The sequence below is a fragment of the Lithobates pipiens genome, unplaced genomic scaffold, assembly GCF_037356315.1.
Source record: "Lithobates pipiens isolate NorthernLeopardFrog02 unplaced genomic scaffold, aLitPip1_a1.2 Scaffold_16, whole genome shotgun sequence".
Taxonomy (NCBI): domain Eukaryota; kingdom Metazoa; phylum Chordata; class Amphibia; order Anura; family Ranidae; genus Lithobates; species Lithobates pipiens.
In genome coordinates this window covers 250,360,422-250,384,287 of record NW_027507748.1, presented here as the reverse complement: position 1 = coordinate 250,384,287, position 23,866 = coordinate 250,360,422, and the positions used below count along the sequence as shown (strand labels likewise).

General features: G+C 44.3%; 1 protein-coding gene across 4 annotated transcripts in view; it reads right to left on the bottom strand.

Moving 5' to 3' along the window:
* Positions 1 to 23,866, bottom strand: part of CNTN2 (contactin 2) — a 393,010-nt gene that overhangs the window by 46,243 nt on the left and 322,901 nt on the right. For all 4 annotated transcript variants that reach the window (XM_077481283.1, XM_077481285.1, XM_077481286.1 and 1 more), the window contains one exon: positions 4,531 to 4,640. In XM_077481283.1, the coding sequence (XP_077337409.1) occupies positions 4,531 to 4,640 (110 nt within the window). The remainder of the gene's footprint in view (positions 1 to 4,530; positions 4,641 to 23,866) is intronic.

Below are 23,866 nucleotides of genomic sequence, written 5' to 3'. Positions count from 1 at the left end.
GTTGTGAGGCCCACCAGAGATTACTGTAGTAATCCCCAAACTAGCTGGCTGCTGTGGGAGATTGTGGACTCTTTTCCTACTACAAAGAGAGAAGAGGAGGGACAGGGCTAAACAATAAGGAGGGATGCTGTACAGAGAAGACGCTGTGGCTTCAGCGCCTCCGTTTATTTCCAAGCCACAGCACAGATTATCTCATAGACAAGAGCTATATGCATGGGGAAAGACTTCTTATCTTCTGGTGAGAGATTTTTTTAAACACTTCACTACTGCTGTACATTTAGGCCTTATGCATAGTGGATGTTTTTGACACTACTGTTAACGGCGTCAGACTTTTTCTTTACTGCCTCTAATCTCCCCCGCTTGTTATCCTAAGTGTTCATGCACGCATAGGCTTTTAGCATCGTTTGGGGTGGGAGAGTTTCGTGGCAGAAAAAAAAACACTATCAGTGCGTTCTGGAGCAGCAGCATTTTGGCAGAAACCGCCACCGTTGAATAGCTGGTTAAGGAGCGAGCCGGCTCCCACGTCCTTAACAATGGATGAGTCATTGTCAGCAATAAAATGGCGTTTGGATTTTATGGGAACCCCAAGCCAAAATTTTTGAAAAAAAAATGTCGTGGGGCCCCCTCAAAATCCACACCAGCCTCTTTCTGAGCATGCAGTCTGGCAGACCAGGAAGGGGGGGGGGCGGTCGCCCCCCTCATAAACCATAATAGGCTGCATGTCCTCAACATGGGGGGTGCTTTGGGGTAGAGGGATCCCCCCACAGCACCTTGTCCCCATGTTGATGAGGGCAAGGGCCTCTTCCCCACAACACCGACCTGGGGGTTGTTGGGGTGTGGGGGGGATAACTTCTCTAAATATGGAAGCCTTCTTTAACAAGAAGGCCCACATATGCCAGGACCCTATGTGAATGAGTAGGGGTACATAGTGCCCCTACTCATTCACCAAAAAAGTGTAAAAAAGTAAATAAAAACAGTTTTTGACAAGTCCTTTAAAAAAAAAAAATATATGTAAATAAATGTCCCTCGGTGTAGATCCATCGTCAATCTTGATAAATGCTGGCCCCCAACCCAAAAAAAGGTCCGGACCCGACTAAGGCTCCCGCCATCTGACAGCTCCGCCGCTAAATAAATTAAGGGCGGGGACACCCCCTGACCTCACCTCATGGCCCTGCCTCCATGTGCCATCATCGACCGGGGCATGCTGGGTTGATGATGTCACAAGGGAGCAAGGGTACATGGTGACATCACTGTGACCTGTACTTTAACTACTTTACTGCCTCCTCCCTTTACAGCCGCTATGATCATTCTTGTGGTGTAGGGAATCGCCGGCTGAAAATGCTGATATTTGAATGATGCCAGGCATCATTCAGATATACCACCACAAAGCTGAGGACGTCCTATGACGGCAAGTGGTTAAAGGATAAGTACACCTTTACAAAAAATATATATATAAATGCACTTTTTTTGCAAGTTAAAAAATATGCATTCATATTTTTTTTTTTGTTAAGCATGTGTAAAGCATTGCACCCGCAATCAGCAGATTGTGTCGCTGTCTGGCATTACCTGTGACACAGGCAGGCAGTTACACTCTAGACTCTCAAGAGTGCCCTAGTAGTTGAGATTTACAACCCAACAGCCACAAAGGGTATTGGCACTTGTAGTTTTCACATTCACAGAACACTACAAATGAATGATGCATCCGGGCAGGCAGAGCTCTGCAAGGTTGCATTTTTTTTTAGATTGAGAAGATGCTTGCTTTTAAAATGGTGGATGGGGGGGGGGGGTGCATTATGTTACACCCTGCATATGGGTGTAGTATGTTAGAAAATATGAGCTCATCCTTTAATGATACACTGAATCTAATGAGCCATTTACAAGCTCCATGCTTTACCTATTTCCATTCAAACAGGTAATATTTATTGAACATTATTGCAAGAGTACAGTCACAAAGGTACATATCAAACATTAAAAAGGTGTTGCATCATAACCATAACAGTAAAGGAAATACATTTCTCCAAACCAGTAGTCACCATACATCACAAACAAAGAACAAAAGGTCCCAATAGTGACATGTTATTCACCGTAACAGAACATCAATTTCCCTCATCACACGTGGCAACCTCCTGCAACCATTTATCCCAGATTCTATGGTATTTAGCTGGACAACCCCTGTTTTTATACAAAAAAATTTTGTATGGGAGAGTAAAATTAACTTCCCGCTTCCAATCCTCAACTCGGGGTGGAAGGGGCCGCATCCACTGTCTAGCTATCACCTTTCGAACAGAAAACAAAGTTTCCTGTAAGAAAGTGCTAGTAGTTTTATCCAATACGTCAGGAAATATCCCTAGTAGACAGGGTTTGGGGTCGAGGGCCAAAGGGGAGCCCATGACATCATGTAGAAATGACACTACTTGCTTCCAGAGTTCCTGTAGTTTGGGGCAAGCCCAGATAAGATGGAAAAACGTCCCAGCCTCAAGTAAACACATTGAGCAGAGTGTAGATTGATTCGCATTATATTTAGCAGTCCTGAGGGGAGTGAGGTATGCTTTATGTACTATGTAGATCTGAGAAAGCCTGTCCTGGAGCCTAGGGGACACCAACTTGCACGTTTCCAGAGCCTCCTCTCATTCCTCGTCTGTCAGAGCACCCACATCGCCATGCTTTACCTATTTCAATGTATGCATGCTTCTTCATTTCCCTTAAATTGTATACAAAATGTGTGTCAACTTTTCAGAAAGGAGAGTTTCTTGTACGGCCCTGGTATTTTTATTTAACATGTTTTAAGACAGAAGGTGAGGGAAACCAACCCCAGCAGTAAAACTATAGAATAAGGTTTCTTATGAGCATCTAAAAATATGATGACAAAAAAAGGGAGGGGGGAGGAGGGGGGAGGAGGGGGGGGGTGGAGAGGATGAGGGGAGGATAAAGGAAAAGAAAAAGGGGGAAAGGAAAACAGGAGGAGGAAGGAGAAAAGGGGGGTGGGGCGCAGGGGGGAAAGCAGAGGAGAGAGGAAGGGGGTCAGAAAAGGGGAAGGGGGGAATAAAGAAAGAGAGAAGTAAAGGGTGAGGAGTAGGGAAACAAGAATATATTATGTCACTTGGAATATATGGATAGGGCCATACCATTTATTCTATAAAAAAAAAAAAATAGGGTACTAGAAATCACTGCCATTTTTTTTGTCTAAATTGTGATGATCTTCATAACAGAACACCCCTTTTCCCCCACTCTGACCCTCACCAATTATGTATTTGCAATGTAATATCTGCTCTTTTAGATAATTGTAACTTTTAGCTATTACAAAAATTAACTTTGACTACCCCATTGTTTGATTGAAAGCAGCTGTATATTTTCTTTTTGACATTAATATGAAGAGTACAGTCACACTGTAACAGGTTGATCTGAACCTAATTTAATTGTTTCCTTTCCCCACTCCCCCAGTGGTGTACACTTACATTGGACTGTACAGAAATGTTATCGGGCTTACTTGCATCATCCAGACCACAGTGAACCCTTCTTCTGTACACTGGCACTGTTTGCACGGTTCACACCATAAAAGGTGCGTCCAAGTGTGTTTCTGGGTGTTTTCGTGTGGCATGCTTCCGACAGCTCATTCTTTTCAAAGGGCTGCTAAATATGTGAGAAAGGGCAAAAGTACAGCCGGCATGATTTTTAAATTCATGCCACACAAAACCATATGGCGCTACAGTGCCATGTGTTTTGGTGGCCACAAATGCACCCACATTTGCTAGATGCATGGGGGTGCCATTAAGAATTAAATAAGAATTCAAGAGGAAGTAAACCCTGATGGGTTTACTTCCTCTTTGTCTCCCTGTAAAGATAAAGCATAATGGGCTACTATGCATCTGCAGAGGGCAGTGCATTTCTGTGCGGTTCAGAAAATGCATGTTTCCTGCACTGCAAATGGAGTGAACCACCCCTGAAGCAAACCAAACGAGACCACAAGTGAACCACCTCTTTTAAGTGGCTCCAGATGTGGTACGCTTAACCGATCCCAGGTCTGGTTCTGAGCCTTCACACTACACAAATGAACCAGCCCAAAGGGGTAAACTGTGCCCAGGACCAGTGTGAGTACACCTAAAATTAATGCCATCCTCATTAATAAAATTTTTACCATCAACATGATAAGGAATTTATTTAGGATTACATTTATTATTATTAACTTAATTTGTTTTTGTTTACCATTTATTGCAAACGTTCTGCCTTAGCAGAGAATACATGAATTATGCGAGAATACAGCATTTTGTTAGACAGAAATTGTATTGCTTCTTTAAACATCTATGAATTTAAGGAGGCAGCAACAGCATGAGATTTAGCTACAAATTGGGCATGCTTAAAAATCTTTGTAACCAGTGCTTCAGACTACTTGCATCCAAGCTTATTTAATTGCCCTACACCAGTGGTCTCCAAACTGCAGCCCGGGGTCCAGGCGCGGCCCTTTGCTTGCCCTTATCCTGCCCTTGAGGCACTAATATGAGTAATTCACTTCTCATGACTGTCTCCTCTTACCTCATAGCCCAGTAAAACACCATTAGTAGGTGACACAGTGTTCCATTCCATCTCAATATCCGATGATGATATTGCTGTAGCTTTGACTTTGGAAGGGGAGATGTTTGGCTCTGAGGAACAAAAACAAAAATTATTCTCACAAAAAAACCCCCACAAGTGGCCATTTTTCAACAAATAAACACATTGAAAATTGTGGTGCACTTATACTGTTGGTAACTCTAATGCCAAGTACACATGACCGGACTTTCTGGCAGACTAGGTACGACGGTCTTCCCGATGGACTTTCGGCAGACTTCCGACGAACTTTCCGAACAAACGGACTTGGCCACACACAATCACACCAAAGTCCGACGGATTCGACTGTGATGACATACGACCGGACTAGAATAAGGAAGTTCATAGCCAGTAGCCAATAGCTGCCCTAGCATCGGTTTGCACTCTACGGACTAGCATACAGATTAACTGATTTTTCGACTGGACTTTGAGTCCGTCGTAAAAATTTGAAACATGTTCTAAAATTAAAGTCCGTCTGATTTTTTGACAGCAAAGGTCCGATGAAGCCCACACACGATCGAATTGTCCGCCGGATTTGTTCTGTCTGACCTTTGCTGTCGAAAGGTTTGGTCATGTATACACGACATAACAATGAACTTCTTTTGTTTGCACCTTTTTTTGTCTTTAAATATTCAATTGAAAGCACTTTGTTGTATCTGCTTGCTAAGTGCCATAAAATGTCAGTTGATGTTGACTGAAATTCAGAGCTGTACTGTGAACTGTGCACACTCCCTATGTTATCTCAAGCAGCCTATCTTAGACTACTACATAAACAATTATTCCCTATGTTGTGGAGATGAGGACAATTAGATGGGTGTGTTGTCAACCAACATCAATAAATCTAAAGCTCTACTGTGTTTTGTCAAACCACAACAAGAAATTAGGAGGTGAGTGCATTTCTGGGACATAAACAGGTATTTTTTCGTACTTGCAGGGTGCAGAGATGTACTGCATATTTTTTTTTTTTACATCGTCTTCATATACACATTATTGCTTTAAAAATAGCAAAATTATAAGCATATAAGCTGTCGGAAAACAGAGAATTTTAAATAAATAATAATAAAAAAACAATTATTGTCACTTTAACGATTTACCGACCACCCGCCGCAGTTATACTTGCGGCAGGTTGGCACAGCTGCCTGAATTGTTGTCATTGAACGTTGGCTCTTTAAGAAGGCTGTAGCAGGCACACACATGCCACTAGAGGCACACACGTACCGCATCCCAGGAACCGATGCGTGTGGCCGGTGGCCGCGATATCTGACAGCCACCCACGATCGCTCCTGAGAAAGTCAAAACGGGGGTCTGTCAATGTAAACAGACAGATTCCCATTCTGTCAGGGAAGTAGAGAGAGATCTACTGTTCCTAGTAATCAGGAACAGCTTTCTCTCTCTACTCCCTGTCAGAATGGGAATCTGTCTGTTTACACAGTTAGAAACACCTCCCTAGGACACATTTAACCTCTTGATTGCCCCTTAGTGTTAATCCCTTCCCTGCCAGTGACATTTATACAGTAATCAGTGGCTATTTTTTAGCTCTGATTGTTGTATAATTGTCAATGGTCCCAAAAAAGTGTAAAAAGTGTCCGATCTGTCCGCCGTAATTCCGCTAAAAATCACAGATCACTGTCATTAGTATCTGCCTTGATTGCACCCTTACATTTCTTATTGCACTCTTTGTAAAGTTGTAATGCTGACGATGACCCCTCAGCCTTGTATTTTTTGAAGGCCTTCTCCTTTGCTTTTATTTGCATTTTTTACATTGGAGTTAAGCCACCCAGGACTTTTATTAGCTCTTTTAAATGTATTTCCCATTGGGATGCAGTGGCCAATACCTTTATTTAATATGCTCTTAAAGCACTCCCATTTTTTCCCTGTGTTCTTTGTACCCAGGGTTTATCCCATTTAATATCTTCTAGCAAGGAGCATAGTTTAGGGAAGTTGGCTCTTTTGAAATTCAGTGTCTTTACCCTTGTGTTTCTCATTTCTGTGATTTATGCTGAATGTCGTCATTATACTGCGGCAGGTCAGCCATAGGTGCACGTTGGCTCTTTCTGTAGCAGGCGCCCTTACTGCATGGCGGGAGGGAGCCGATGCGCATGACCAGCGGCTGTAATGTCCACTGGCCACCTGCGATCACTCCACAGAGAGCCAGAACGGGGATCTGTTAAAGTAAACAAACAGATCCCCATTCTGACATGGTAGTAGAGAGTGATGGTCTGTTCCTAGTGATCAGGAACAGTGATCTGTCCTCCTCCAGTCAGTACACTCACCCCACAATTAGAAACACCTCCCAGGGAACACATTTAACCCCTTGATCACCACTAGTGTTAACCCCTGCCTTCCTGCCTGTGTCATTTATACAGTAATCAGTGCATTTTTATGGCACTAATTGCTGTATAAATGTCAGTGGTCCCAAAAAAAGTGTTAAAAGTGTCCAACCTGTTCGCCGCAATGTCACAGTCCCGCTAAAGATCGCTGATCACTGCCATTACTAGTAAAAAAACAAAAATAATAAAAATGCCATAAATCTATCCCCCATTTTGTAGACGCTATAACTTTTGCGCCAACCAATCAATATATGCTTTTAACCAAAAATATGTAGAAGAATACATATTGGCCTAAACTGATGAAAAAATTTGTTATTTAAAAAAAATTTGGGGGGCAATTTATTATAGCAAAAAGTAAAAAAATATTGCTTTCTCTTATATTCACCGACTGACACAGCTCCTCTCTTTAGCCATTGGGTTGTTACGCCACCTTTAGGAGAGGATTAGGCATAACATGTTAACATGTAATATAAAACTCAGAACTTTTTAGGCCTTGCAGCCTCAGTTTTTATCTGCCTAGTGAAGGAGAAGGACCTAGGAACCCTGCGGGCCTTTTTGCACAAGATTAAAGATCCTGTGATCTGCTATCAACAGCTGGCTGGGTGACAGGCTGGATACTCTTATCCTTGTAGTCTCCCCAGAACGGCCAGCGAGCATGTGCAGACCACAGCTCCAGAGGTGGTCGGTGAATGGTAATGCTCCGGGCCACACATATGACCGGGCTACTGATGTCTGTGTCACAGTGTTCCGGGCCAGCAGCCACCCCGTACTGATCAGAGAGTGGGTCTGTGAGGGAATATCTGCCAGCTCTGCAGGACTGCTAAGTACAGCTCTCCCTGCTTCGGTGGGGCTGAGCAGCTGGGCATTCCCTGGGAGCTTGATTCGGGGGTCCCTCACCTCCCTATCTTCCCTCACCCTCTCCCTGTGGGGGATGCTGCATGGGCTGCTGAGCAGTGTGTGTCATATACAGGGCCTCTCCGGGTGGGGGGCTCTCACCTGGGGGGGACTGTGCTGGCTGGCTGTGCCCTGGATGTGTGTGGATCTCTCCCTGGAGGTGTCTGGAAGCTGTGTCTGTTGATCGCTGCAGCGCTGTTCACCGCCATTTTCTCTGCCTGTTTACTTCACTGTCCCTCATGGTATACAGTGTTTGGGCGACCATCTTTGGTGGGGCAAGCAGCATTACGCTTCCCTGTAATTCGGTGGCCATTTTCCCTGTGATTATGTTTTGCTCGGCGGCCATTTTCTTTAAGCCTGAACACCTTTTTGATCAGTTTCAGTACCATTTGCAGCAGCTCTGGACAGCGCAGTGTGATCTCCTATGCACCTGGGAGCTGACATAGGACAGAGGCACTACTAGCTGGACAGTGCAGAATCAGTCAGGGTGGTAGGTCCTGCGGGAAAGAGCCCCTCAGCCACCAGCAGTTACTGTCCTAAGTCCCCATCAGGTGGCAGACAGGGTAGGGTCAGCATGGCTTCAGAAACTGGTGTTTCTTCCTCCGAAATCCAGGCAATTGCAACCGGTTCGCCTGCAGACTGTGCAGTGCCTCTGGACACTTTGTCGGCGGTCCTCAATTCGTTCGTTGCCAAGATGGAGGAGGTGCATGGGTGCAAATGTGGTAAAAGCTCTGACGCAGACTTGGGCCCTGCTGAGGCTGGTGACCCCTGCTCTGTCGTTTCAAATGACGATGACCAGGACCGATCGGACAATGAGAATGAGTCCCCGTCCAGGTCCGTGCACGTCAAAGTGCTTGTTGGAGCACTTATCACGGCTGTGCATGATACCCTGAAGATTCAGGAGCCAGCAGATCCCTCTGCTGATGTAGCGGTCCCTTTTGGGTCCCGTAAGCCAGCCCGTTCACCTAAGGTGTTCCCCTATCTGACTTATTTTGATAAGTTCATTTACAAGGAATGGGGTCGACTGCAAGGGACCTTTTCGGTCCCCAAATACATGGCGGTGCATTACCCCTTTGAGGAGATCCTTCTCAAAAAATGGTCGGCTCCTCCGGTCGTGGACCCCCCAGTATCCAGGTTAAACAAAGTAACCACGATCCTAGTAGAGGGGACTCCTGCATTTAAGTACCCCATGAACAGGAAGACAGAGGCAGTGGCTCATTCCTTATTTACAGTTGTGGGGTCAACCATGCAACCAGTATTGGCATCCGCACTGGTATCGCAGACACTGAGTGGGCAAAACTGTTGCACAGTGAATTGGGAGAACAACAGGCTTCTCCTGTCTGCGTGGAACTGGCAGACCAACTAGTGCAAGGCCTGAAGTACATTTGTGACGCGGCCCTGGATACTCTTCCTCTGTTATCCAGGGCTTCAGTGTCAGCAGTGGTGCTGAGGCGCCTGATTTGGTTAAAATGCTGGTCTGCTGACCAGGCATCCAAAAAAGCCCAGACTGATCTTCCCTTCCTTGGCGACTGGCTCTCTGGAGCCTCTTTGGATGACAATGAATGGCAATTAAAACTATCCCCTATTTTGTAGATGCTATAACTTTTGCGCAAACCAATAAACGCTTATTGCGATTTTTTTTAATCAAAAATATGTAGAAGAATACATATTGGCCTAAACTAGGGAACATTTTTTTAAATATATTTTTTGGGGATATTTATTATAGCAAAAAGTAAAAAATAGTTGTTTTTTCAAAATTGTCGCTTTTTTTGTTTATAGCGAAAAAAACTAAAAAGCAGAGGTGATCAAATACCACCAAAAGAAAGCTCTATTTGTGGGGAAAAAGGACATCGATTTTGTTTGGAAGCCACGTTGCATGACCATGCAATTGTCAGTTAAAGCGATGCAGTGCTGAATCGCAAAAAACGCTCTGGTCTTTGGACAGCCAAACGGTCCGGGGACTAAGTGGTTAAAGAAAGTTCCTTCTCCAGCTTCCATCTTTTATTAGACCAGTATTTTCACTTTGTTAAAAATATGGTGAAAATGCTCCCTTTCCGACTCTAGTTGAGTCCCGTGGCCCGGTGCGGTTACACCGACAGGTCTCTAAAATTGGTCTCCTGGAATGTAAAGGGGCTGAATATCCCTGAAAAATGGTCCAGTTGCCTAGCAGAGCTATGGAGGCAAAGACCTCATGTAGTCTTCCTACAGGAGACCCATTTCTGGACAGGCCATATACCAAAACTTTACAGTAAACACTTTCCAGTGGCATACGACAGCACCTCCTCTACCTCCAAGTCGAAGGGCACGTGTATCCTCCTTGCCAAAACAGTACCGTGGCGGCTGATCTCCAGACTGATGGAGAAGGCAGATACCCATTTCTTCACTCGCAAACCTTTACCCTCGCGAACCTATACCTGCCAAACGTAGACCAGCTCCCGGCCCTTGACGGTTACCTAGATGCCCTGGCCTCCTTTTCGGAGGGAACCTTGGTTCTAGGAGGCGACTTCAACCTTACCATTGATCCTGGCAGGGACTCCTCGACGGGTACTTCTGCCCTGTCTGTGAGAACGCGTAACCAAATTAGAGAGCTACTCCACTCCCACAGCTTGATAGACATATGGCGCATCCTCCATCCGCAAGAGATGGACTATACATTCTTCTCTGCGGTACGCGGCTCCTACTCGAGAATAGACATGTTCTGGTCTCCCACAATACAATCCCACTGGTCACGAATGCCCAGATTGGTCATATAGCCCTGTCAGATCACGCGGCGATCTCCATGGTGTTGGGCTTACGTCAGAAGGTGCGCGGCCCAAACACTTGGAGGCTAAAGGAGTCCCTCTTGAAGGACCCAGAGGTTCACTCAGACATAACCTGGGAAATGGTAGATAAAGCACAATTGGATAATGATTCTTTGGATCAACTAAATACTGTATGTCCCCGCTAGAACTACTTATGTGGTCACAATTATATAAAGATGTGTCAGAGGTCATCATTTAAGAAGATGGAGGAAGACAGAGGGGGCGGGGGGGTGAGAAATGTTTTTTGCCTTATTTTTCCTATGAAATAATTATAAAGTTGGATTATACATATAAAAGGGATAACAAACTGAAGCTGATGCAGATACTAATGACAATGGTAAAATATTATATTAAGATGTTTTTAGTTATATGTAGGTGTGGTAAGGGGTCCTTCCCCCTTTTTTTCTTCCTTTTCTTTTTCTTTTTTAATCTCAAGGCTGTCCACAGGGATTTTTTATAATAATAATAATGATTGTATAGTATTTATTTGACCATATTAATTGGTTTATTGGATAATGTTGGTAATAACTATAGAGAAAAAAAAGCAGCACTATGGACTGGACCATAATTTGATAATTTTTTTTTTGTGATGGTGGTACATAGTAAAAATCGAAGATAAACTAAGTTGGTGTCACGATCGTCCTGGCGTTCCGGTCGCACACGGGAGAATTACCCGCAGAAGCCTGTTGTTGAGAACCCGTTGTTCCCCTTTGACGCGCGTTAAAGCGAACGGACGCACTCACGTCGGCATGAACGAGCGCACGCGTGCATGCGGGGTCACAAACGGGCGCACGGCCACTCGCGGGGGCACGCTGACTCGTCGTGCGAACGTTTTGGCACCCTAAAGGCTTCTTAAGGTCCTTGCTCCATTCCCTTCTTGCTGTCCAGTCTACAGCGTGTTCGGAGATCCTGCTATTCAGTACCTGTACCTGTTGCCTAGATTCCTGTTACCCGGCTTGTTCTTGACCTCGATCCGTTGCTGCCCGCCTACGACTTCTTGCTTGTCTGACCACGTCTCTGCCTCATCCTCTTGTACTGCGTTGACCGTTTCCTGCTGACCCGGCCTGCACCCGACTCCGCTGTTCCTGCCAACCCGTTTGGATTTCCTGTGACTGCTGTCTCCGCTGACGATCGTCTGCCTGCCAGTCTACCCACTTGTGCCTGCCTACACCAGCCGATTACCATCAGCCCTATCTACTTGCTGTCGGTGTTCTGCTGCTTATCCGGACCTGCCTCTACCTGCCAGGCACTTGTGCCCTCTGAACTTTTGAATTCCTGTTACCACCTCCAGGGGTTCTTTAGCCAGGGGATACGAGGGGCCGCTCCCTGCATTCCGGGCTCGTCTACTAGGTACGTGACAGTTGGAATTGACACAAAATAATAGGTTTTCTATATCACGAGATATGTTAGTCAATGTATGGAAGAAATATGATTAATGCTCAATTGGGTTGGGATAAAATTAGCACGTCACAAGGGGCAATAAGAAAAACACAGATGTTAGGGTAATAAGATCACACAGTAACATAGAGAAATAATGCTACACTTAGGAGAAGTTAAGTAAAAATAGTGTCTCCCCCTTTTTTTTTTTCTCTTTCCCCTGTCCTCCATCCTCCTGTCCCTCTACCCCCTTTTTTTACTTCTCTATTTTTGAGAATAAATGGAATAACAGTAATATACCCGGATCTGGAACACGTTCCATCCCTGGAGGGTCTTTTTTAGGGAACTTACAAAGTAAGATAAGACTCGAGAGTCAATTTAGGTGAGGTGTAAGGCAGAATAAGTGTGCATGAGAGGTATGTTAGATAAAAGCGAGGGCGTAAATTGCGCTTAAGAGTATTAGGGTTTAAAAGGGGGTTGTTTTTCCTTGCTTTCCCCCCCTTTCTCTTTTTTTTTCCTTCTCAAATATGCGTACTATTAAGATCTGCTCTTTTAATGTTAAAGGGTTAAATAACGCAACAAAAAGATCAAAAACTTTACAGTCTTTACATAAACAAGATCATCTTCCTCCAGGAGACGCATTTCCATTCAGATCATATCCCAAAAATTCAAAATAGAAATTACCCAAGTTGGTTTCATGATACATATACCTATTCAAAATCTAGAGGCGTCTCCATAGCAATACACAAACGAATTCCTCATCAGATTATAGAAGAATAGATAAACCAGGATGGTAGAGCAGTCATGCTAAACTTAAATATATATGGTAAAAAATATAGATTTATCAATATATATCTGCCTAATATAGACCAGATAGATAAAGATCGGTACCCGATTATTGAAAGAACTTATGGATAAGGCTGAAGGGATGACTATAGTGGGGGGCGATTTCAATTTTGTTTTTGATCACGAAATGGATACCACCTCTCTTTCCAGATCTCATAAGAATGTGGATAAAAAATTTTTTAAAGAGCTACTTGAAAAATATCAATTAGTAGACATATGGAGGATACTACATCCAGTAAAGAGGGATTACACATTTTATTCAAAAGTTCACAATACATACCATACTTTCTGATAGAGACCATATTTTCTGATAGACTCACATATGGTTCCCATGATTTCCTCCATAGAGATAGGTACTTTTCTATGGTCGGATCATGCCCCCATTTTTCTTGAAATATATATGATAAAAAAACAAATACCCAGGGGTACATGGAAGTTAAATGATAATTTATTGTATGATGAACCATGTACCTTGGAGGTACAAACAGCAATAAGGAATTTTATACAGGATCATAGAGAGGATAATACATCACTGCCCAATCAATGGGAAACTTTGAAATGTATTGTGAGAGGTTTATTTATAAAACACGAAGCTAGGCTAAAAAAAGCGAAAAGGAAATAAAATCTTGCTTCAACAACAAATCGCAGAATTCGAAAAGGAACATAAATATACCCCAAAAGAAAGACATTAATGTCACTAACCGAAAAGCGTGCAGGACTAGGTACAATATTAAACGAACAAACATTAAAGATGAGAGATAGAAATCGTATGTTATATTACCAACAGGGCAATAAACTCGGAAAATTACTAGCTAGCGCCCTACGCCAACATAAAAACACTTCAGCTATAGTTAAAATTGAAACAGAAGCAGGGAACATAACACACGACCCAGAGAATATCTTGAAAGAATTTAACAAGTTTTACTCAAAACTATATAATATCCCCAATCCAATAAGGGAACACGAACCTGAAATATATCAAGAAAATATAAGGCAATATATAGAACAGATTGCCCTACCAACCTTAACACAAATCGAAACAGAACAACTAGAAGACGAGTTTTCAGAAACGGAAATTCGGAAAGTAATTGAAACATTGAAAGTAGGCAAGAGTCCAGGGCCAGACGGTTTTACTCCTCGTTTCTGGAAAATATTTAAAGATCTACTGTACCCAATTATGAAACAAACATTTAATTCAGTGTCCAGAGCGCAACCATTTGTCCAACAGAGTATGCAGGCATATATCTCGCTTATACCTAAACCCGAGAAAGATCACACACTTTGCGGAAATTATCGCCCAATTTCGCTGACAAATATCAATCTTCAGATATATTCAAAAATTATTGTGAAAAGATTGACAACAAAACTACCGAGGGCTATACATTTTCGATCAAGCAGGATTTGTAGAAGATTTGCCGAGAAGCACGAGATAACACCATGAAGACCGTGACATTGACAGAATACGTATGGAGGAATGCCATCCCATCCTGTCTCCTCGCAGTTGATGCAGAGAAGGCCTTCAACAGGGTGGGATGGCGATTCTTTGAGGAGGCATTAAAACAATGGGGAGTGGGACCAGTATTAAAAGAAAAAATTATGATTTTATATTAGAACCCAACCGCCAGAATCAGAGTGAATGGAGGGATATCGGAAAACATTGGGATAACAAATGGAACCCGGCAGGGTTGTCCATTGTCCCCAATACTGTATGTAATAGCAATGGAACACCTAATGATAGCGATTCGGAATAATAAAGATATACAGGAGATAAAGATATAAACTGAGGAATATAAAATATCAGCATATGCTGATGACTTGTTAATATATAGTGTGAACCCAAAAATAACAATACCAAACTTAATAAAAGAATTTCAAAGTTTTTCCGAACTTCGTAATTTCAAAGTTAACTGTAATAAAACGGAAGCTTTAAATATCACACCGCCTGAAAATATAGTGGCAGACCTGAAAGAAAACTTTTCTTTTAGATGGCAGGCTAACGCAATTAAATACCTTGGCATATATATAGTTAGAGAAACAGAAAAACTATATGAGTATAATTATCTCCCAATAAAACAAAAAATAACTAAGATGTTCCAGCAATATGACAAAGGGTGGTTTTCATGGATGGGATGTATAAATATTATAAAAATGGATATACTCCCAATAATACTTTACATGTTTCAGACAATACCGATTTTCCTCCTAAAAAATATTGTGAGTTTTTTATGGGAAAACTATAGGGAATTTTATATGGGCAGGTAAAACTGCCAGGATAAAAAGAGATGAGGGTATGGCCCTCCCAGATATGTCGATATATGTAAGATCAGTGTTGGTAGCCAGGATTGTAGACTGGTTCCACAATAAGGAAAGTAAACAATGGGTGAAGCTTGAGGAGCAAATTGTGGGAATCACATTAACATCACTCCCTTGGATAAAAAAAAAAAAAAAAAAAAGAGAGTAGGCCCCAGAAAGAGGCGATACCATTTCTAGTGGGATCAACACTGAAAGCATGGGATGGATTGTTAAGACAAGGAATTGGATCCACTTATGTGGGCCCAATGACACCACTATTTGGTAATCCCGAATTTCCACCAGCTATGGAGACTAAGACCTTTTTGAAATGGCAAAAGGGAACGATCATGAGGATTGTACAGATAATGGAAGAAGGCAAAACTGGGAAAAATTTGATGCAATACGGGCAGATGCAAAGATATATTACTACCTTAGAAAAAAGAGGGATAATAAATAGAGAACCAACAGTACTGGAACGAATATTTTTGCAAAAAACAGAAACCAATACACAACTTATCAAATGTATATAAATATCTAATAATAAGGTAGACGGATTGAGTTATAGTAAAAAAATGGGAAAAAGAACTAGGGATTAGTGATGGACGAACTTCCGATGGGACGTTTCGCGAACGCGGACCTCGAACGCGGCCCATAGTTCGCGAACCGCAACGTTTGCGGCGGGCCCCATTGACTTCAATGGGAGGCGAACTTTGCAAACCTACAGGTCAAATTTGCAGCCACAAAATAATTACTAGCTGTGCAAACATAGTCCCATCACATGGCCAATGACATAACACATGTATGAGGTGAATCTGGGATCGACAACTACAAGCATTCTTTTTTTATATGTGAAATTGTTGTGACAATTCATTACTGTGGCGCGCATGAAGGCAATGGAGGAGAGGGAAGGTCAGGGTAGGCAAAGAAGAGGGTGCAGGAGATGATCACCAGCAGCGTGACATACAGCAATGACACCTGCACCGTGATAGAGTGATCTGACACCAGCACCGTGATAGAGATCACTGACATCAGCAGCGTGACATACAGCAATGACACCTGCACCGTGATATACAGCACTGACATCAGCAGCGTGATATACAGCACTGACACCTGCACCGTAAGCAGCCCCAGGAGGAAGTCAGCATAGCACAGGGATGGTGGGAGCCCCTGATAATGAGCATAGCACAGGGATGGTGGGAGCCCCTCATAATATGCACAGCAGAGGTACAGCCCCAGGAGGAAGTCAGCACAGCACAGGGATGGTGGGAGCCCCTCATAATAAGCAGCCCCAGGAGGATGTCAGCATAGCACAGGGATGGTGGGAGCCCCTCATAATAAGCAGCCCCAGGAGGAAGTCAGCACAGGGATGGTGGGAGCCCCTCATAGTGAGCATAGCACAGGGATGGTGGGAGCCCCTCATAATATGCACAGCAGAGGTACAGCCCCAGGAGGAAGTCGGCACAGCACAGGGATGGTGGGAGCCCCTCATAATAAGCAGCCCCAGGAGGAAGTCAGCACAGCACAGGGATGGTGGGAGCCCCTCATAATAAGCAGCCCCAGTAGAAATATGACACCGCTCAACCTCTTCAAACAGGAGGGTACGGGCATATAGTATGGTGTGCTTTTTTTGGACAGGGAAGTGAGCCAAATGAAGAAAGAAGGTCTGTGTGCTCGATTAAAAAAATTGTTTCTAGACATATACATGGTCTACTGGTCACATGTGTTGAATTCCTCCGAGATCCATGCCTCATTCATTTTTAGAAATGTGAGGTAGTTAACACTGTCGTGAGCTAGGAGAGTACGCTTATCGGTCACGATCCCCCCTGCTGCACTGAACGTCCTTTCGGACAGGACACTGGACGAGGGGCAAACCAACAGTTCGATTGCAAATTGGGCAAGCTCTGGCCAGAGGTCAAGCCTGCCCACCCAGTAGTCCAGGGGTTCATCACTCCTCAGAGCATCCACATCGGCCGTTAACCCGATGTAGTCGGACACCTGATGGTCTAGGCGTTCCCTGATGCTGGATCCGGATGACACCTGTCGATGGGTCGGCTGAAAGAATGACCTCATATTCGAAGTCACCAACACATCTTCAAACCGGCCTCTTCTTGCAGGCGCTGTTGGATTGGTACCCGCAACTCCTTCTCTGGGAGTGGGAATTGCTCCTCTGCCAGCGCACGCAAAAGCAGAATGCAGCATTTCTCGAAGCAAGGCCTGGAAGTGCTGCATTCTGACAGCCCTCTGTGACGGCGGTAACATTTTCGCCATTTTGTGTTTGTACCGGGGGTCTAAGTACGTTGCCACCCAGTACTGGTCCTTGACCCTTATGCTTTTTATACAGGGGTCCCTATTAAAACACTGGAGCATGAAGGCCCCCATTTGCACTAAACTGCAAGCGGTGTGGTGGCCTGGCTCCTGCTCATCATCCAGGATAATGTCGTCCTCTTCATTCTCCTCTCCCCATCCACGCACAACAACAGGGATCCCAGAAAGGTTTAAAGCATGCTCTTCTCGCTCCTCCTCTTCCGCCCCGGCACCATCCTCCTCTGACTCCTCTTCAGACTCCTGTTGTTCACTTGTCTCAGATAGAGTAGCCCCCCTGGGAATTCATCCAGCATTGCGACTTCCTCATCTTCCCGCTCCTGCTCCTCCACAGCTTGATCAATGACACGACGCAATGCACACTCCATAAAGAAGGCATAAGGTACCATGTCACTGATGGCGCCATGGCTGCGACTGACCAGTTTGGTGATCTCCTCAAATGGCAGCAGAAGTCTGCATGCGTCGCGCCTGAGCAGCCACTGGCGCGGTGAAAAAAACCCCAGCTCCCCAGAACCTGTTCTGCCGCAGAGTTCATACAGGTAGACGTTAACTGCACGTTTCTGCTGGAGCAGCCTATCAAGCATATAGAAGGTTGAGTTCCATCGCGTCGGGCAATCGCAAATAAAACGTCTGACCGGCATATTGTGTCACCGCTGAATGTCAGCAAGGCGAGCCATGGCTGTGTAAGATCTTCTGAAATGGGCCGAGATTTTACTTGCCTGCCGCAAGATGTCCTGGACCCCAGGGTATTTGACAACGAATCGCTGCACGACCAAGTGTAAGAAGTGTGCCATGCATGGCACGTGCGTCATTTTGCCCGGTTTCAATGCGCTAAGCAGATTGGCACCGTTGTCACACACCACTTTACCAACTGTCAAATTGAGCGGTGTTAGCCACTGATCTGCCTGTGAACGCAAAGCTGAAATGAGTGCCGGGCCAGTGTGGCTCTTGGCTTCCAGGCACAACAGACGCAGCACGGCATGGCAACGTCTCACCTGGCATGTCGAATAGGTTCTGGGGAGCTTGGGCGGCGCAGCGGAAGAGACGCTAGTAGCGGAAAAGGAGGAGTCAGCCAAGGTGGAGAGGGAGGAGGATGGAGTAGGAGGAGGAGGAGAAGAAGAGCCAGGCCTGCATGCAATCCGTGGCGGTAAAACCAAATCTACACGGGTGCCACGGGCTATATGCTTGACGGCCGTCAGAAGGTTCACCCAGTGGGCAGTAAAAGTGATATACCTTCCCTGCCCGTGTTTGCTAGACCACGTGTCTGGTCAGATGTATCTTGGCACCAACACTGTGTGCCAGAGATACATTCACTTGCCGCTGAACATGGCCATATAGCTCTGGGATGCCCTTCTCTGAGAAATACTTCCTTCCTGGGACCTTCCATTGTGGTGTTCCAATGGCCACAAATTTTCTAAAGGCCTCCGAGTCCACCAGTTTATATGGCAGTAGTTGGCGGGCTATCAGTTCTGACAAGCCAGCCGTCAACCGTTGGGCAAGAGGGTTATCCAACGTCATTTTTTTACACTCGAACATTAGGCCCACGGAAGCCTGCCTTTTTTGCAGAAAAACTTGAGTTTGGCATGATGGATGGTGGAGTGGAGGACAATTGTGAGGAGAGAGGAGAAGGAGAAGTAGAAGACGAGGCTGGACGGTGAGAGCCTGGAGTGTGGCTTTGTGTGTTCCGTTGCTCCCACTGGGCTCGGTGATGGCTGCTCATGTGCCTTCTTAAGGTGGTCGTCCCTAGGTGAGTGTTGGGCTTACCGCGACTAATGCGTTGACTGCAGAGATTGCAGATGGCAACGCTATTGTCAGCAGCGGACACGTTAAAAAAAGCCCACACTGCGAAGCCATGTGCCGGCGTCCTGGGAGCGCCAGATGTGACCGTACATGGTCGATGACTCGCTCCTGATACATTAGCAGTCTGCTTTGTCCCTCCTGTGCAATGTAAGTTATTCCTGCTTCTCCCTATCTATCTGCTGGTCCATATCTCCCTCTGAACTCCCCTCCTCTTCCTCTCTTGTGGGCACCCCCGTGACATCACTAGACACGTCATCATCGACGTCACCTTCCCCATCGCTATAAGTAGAGATCTTGGAGTAGGCAGCAACATCGGGGACCAACCTCCCCCTTGGGCTGATCTGGGTACTGTCGTCAGACTGCTGAGTGGCGGTTGTTGCTACCTCCTCTTCCTGATCCAATACCAAGAGAGGCTGCGCATCAGAAATGTCATGGATCAGAAAATAATTCCTGTGACTCAAGCGGAAGGTATGTGGTGGTGGTGGTGGTGTTGTTGGTGGTAGTGTCTTTGGGGGTGCACATAGAGTGAAGAAGAGGGTGCAGATCGAGAGGATGAGGAGGGTGCAGAAGAGTAAGGCTGAGTGAGCCACTCAACCAAGTCTGGTGCGTCCTTTAAAGTAATTGAACGCACCTTCTGCAACTTCCCACTTTGGCTCAAGCCTGTTGCTCCTGCCCTACCCCTACCACCCCTGCAGAAGGGCCTGCCTCTTCCTCTGCCTGTCATTTTTTAAATGACCCTGTGACAAAACTCTCAGTCCCTATACTGATAAAGGACTGCTGCAGCAGAAGGGCAGCAGTCAGCAGTAGTGCACCTCAACCCTATATATTGTGGACCTATACCAGTCTTTAAGGAATAGCAGACTGTACCTCACTCAACCCTATGTACTGTAGTAAACTATACCTTACCTGTCCTTATAAGGACCTTTGTGGAACAAGTAGGTTGTGAATGATTAGCAGACTGTACCTCTGTCCCTATAATGATAAAGGACTACTGCAGCAGAAGGGCAGCAGTCAAGTATAATATTCTTTCTATATTTGGAAGAAAGAATATTATACGTGTACAAGCCTATTACCATACCAGTCCTGAAAATAACCTTTGTGGACCTAATAGTAACAGCTACTGATTAAACTGATTGTCCCTCACTGCCTCACACACAGCTTCCTGCCTGTCCCTATTTAAACTGACAAAACACAGGCTGCTGGAACAATAACTTAAATAGCACTTTTGTGGACCTAATAGTAACAGCTAATGATTAAACTGACTGTCCCTGCAGCACACAGCGTCCTGTCCCTCTCTCTACACTGACAAAAGACAGGCTGCTGCAACAATCAGTAGCACAGCAGTGCCTCAAACCTATATCCTGAACTACACCTAACACCTATACCAGTCCTGAAAATAACTTGGGTGGACCAAATAGCTAGCGATTTGGGTCACTGCAGTCTCTCCCTGCTCCACACAGAAACCTCTCCCTATAGTGACAGAAGAAAGAATGTAAAATGGCTGCCGGATCAGGTCTATTTATAAGTTAGGGGGAATGTCCAAGTGTCCATGTGCTGTAATGTCTCAATTGGCTGAACTGTACCCCATGATGGATGTGTCATCATAGGTCAAAGTTCTTTTACACAGTAAACACGGAAGTCCGCCGGGCGAACGGCGGCAATAGTCTGCCGATTGGGCGGGCGGCGAACAGCCGAAATTCGCCGCAAAACGACCACCGTTCGGCCATCCCTATTAGGGATAGTGATCCCTAAAGAAAAATGGGATAAGGCAATAGTATTAACACATAAGTTGTCAGTTTCTAGTAACCACCAGGAAAGAAACTACAAAATATTAGCGAGATGGTATAGATGTCCAATAGATCTTCATAGGATTAACCCAGAAAACGATGATACATGTTGGAGATGCCAAGCAGAAATAGGTACAATGTCACATATCTGGTACTTCTGTCCCCAGATATTGAGATTTTGGGAGAAAATATACAAAATATATTGGGATATGACAGGGAATAACATACAGCCAGATATAAAGATCTCCCTACTGTCCATGATTCCTGGATCAGTGAAAAATATAAAAAAAGGGATATTCAATTATTGCATAACAGCAACAAGAACAGTTATAGCAAGAAAATGGAAAAAGGAGACAGCCCCTACAATAGACGAATGGATAATAGATGGATGAGATGCGTATCCTAGAGGAAAGAATGTTAAACGAAATGGGAGTGAGAAAGCAGATAACCTCAACATGGCAAAAATGGGATGAATACAAAAAAACATCAGTACTATTATGGTGGGGGTTTTTTTTTCTTTGTGTGTGTATGGGAATGAAAGGGGACTGAATGGTAAAAGGAATATCAAATATAAATGGTTATAGATAATGTTGTAATAAATAGAATGATTGATAATGTAATGAAAGGTCATGTAAATGTTGGTTTGATAAAATGTAGAAAATGTTTTGATAAATAAAGATTTATGTAAAAAAAAAAAATTTATTTAGTTTTCGTTAAATTTCAGAACAATTAGAATTCGGATCAGTCGAAAAACGATCAACTGATTTGAAATCTGTGTAAAGAAATAGCTGGTTGTTAAAGCAATGGGCTTGGAAGCGGGCCACCCACGTCCTTAACATCCATGAGTCATCATCTGTCAGCGGGCTTGCCCACTGACAGATGAATTCAAAGAAAACAATTCTGGCAATTAGCCGCAAATTGCTGGAAAAAAAGTCCCTGATCATTTTAAAAAATGCACTGGCCACGAAATGCATAGACTAGTACCAAGGCTGAATGGAAAAATGTACCAAGACATTCTAGATAAAAATCAGTTGTCATCTGCTAGGATGATGAAAATGAAAAGGGTGGACATTTCAGCAAGACCATGATCCAAACACAAAGCCAAGGAAATGCTCAACTGGTTTAAAAGAAAGAAAACAAAGCTGCCAGAAAGGCCCAGCTAATCACCTGACTTAAATTAAATAGAAAATCTATGGAAAGAACTAAAGTTCAAAGTTTATAGAAGAGGTCCATGGAACCTTCAAGATTTGAAGACTGTGTGGAAGAATGAGCCAAAATTACACCTGAGCTCAGCTGCCCGGTACTCTCCTCCTCATTGAATGAGACAGCAGCTGAGCTCCATTGGTTCCTGCTGCTGTCAATCAAAGTCAGTGAGCCAGTGAGGAGAGAGGGGGCATGGCCTGTGCTCCATATCTGAATGGACACACGGAGCTGCGACTCTGCTCGGGTGCCCCCCAGAGCAAGCTGCTTTCTGTGGGGGCACTCACCGGGGGGGGGGGGGGGGGGGACAGGAGATCTGAGGAGGATCTGGGCTGCTCTATGCAAAACCACTGCACAGAGCAGGTAGGTATGACAGAATTTTGATGGTTCTTGGAGTGCAGCCATTTCTTCAGTGTTGGGGAAGCAGAATATACATGGTAATTGGAACTGTTAGAGAGTAAAAATCACACGCATAGGTTGAACCTGATCGACCTGTGTCTTTTTTCAACCTTATAAATGATGTAACCACATAACACTTTTTCGATGGCTTCTAGGTACACACTACTAGTATTGGAGAAAGAGTTGAACAGACAAAAATAAATGATGGTAAAAATACCACTCTGTCCTGGAGAAGGTGCAGGCTTGCAAATAGGCAATGTGAAATCTGTTAGCCAAAGCTTTTTTTACCAATATGCATATTTTTTAGACTACAGGTTTAAAAATGGCAGAGTTTTAACTTTCTTGTCCCGACTGGACACCTGCACATCTTCAATTTCCAACAATGAGAATTCTAGGGGCACAACCATAACTGACCCCCTAAAAATGTATGGTGCATTTTAGGATGTACATCCTACATCCTAAGACTCTCCTTTGTAATAAACCATTACAGGTATTCTGACCCTAATTGCTGTTATAGTGGCTATTCCTCTTTGAGACCTCTATGCTGACCTGCATATAGGGGAAGCAATCACCACAGATTTACACAGTTTTCAAATCAGTTGATCGTTTTTCGACCGATCTGAATTCTAATCGTTCTGAATTTTAACGAAAACTAAATCAATTTTTTTTTAAATAAATCTTTATTTATCAAAACATTTTCTACATTTACACGACCTTTCATTACATTATCAATCATTCTATTACAACATTATTTATTACCATTTATATTTTATATTACTTTTACCATTCAACCATTCTGCACTCCATGTGACAGGCAGTGGAGAGTACAGCAGAGCGGTGCCACGTGTTTGGATTGCTATGCTTACTGAGTCTACACTGTGATACAGGGGTGACTGATACAGACACTATTGACAGACACTAATCTTGGGCAAACTGATGGCAGGGCACTGATTGTGAGGCACTGACAGTGGGTCAATGATTTTGAGACACTGATGATGGGGTACTTATTGTGAGGCACTGATGGCAGGGCACTGATGAGGGACACACTGAAGCAGGGGCACTGATAAGGGAAGCACTGAAGGTGGGGCACTGATTGTGATACACTGATGGGAGGGCAATGATGGCGAGACACTGATTGTGAGGCACTGATGGCAAGGCCCTGCAATGGGGTACTGATTTTGAGGCACTTATGAGGAGAGGAAATCTGAAGGTGTCACTGAACTACAGCAGAGAG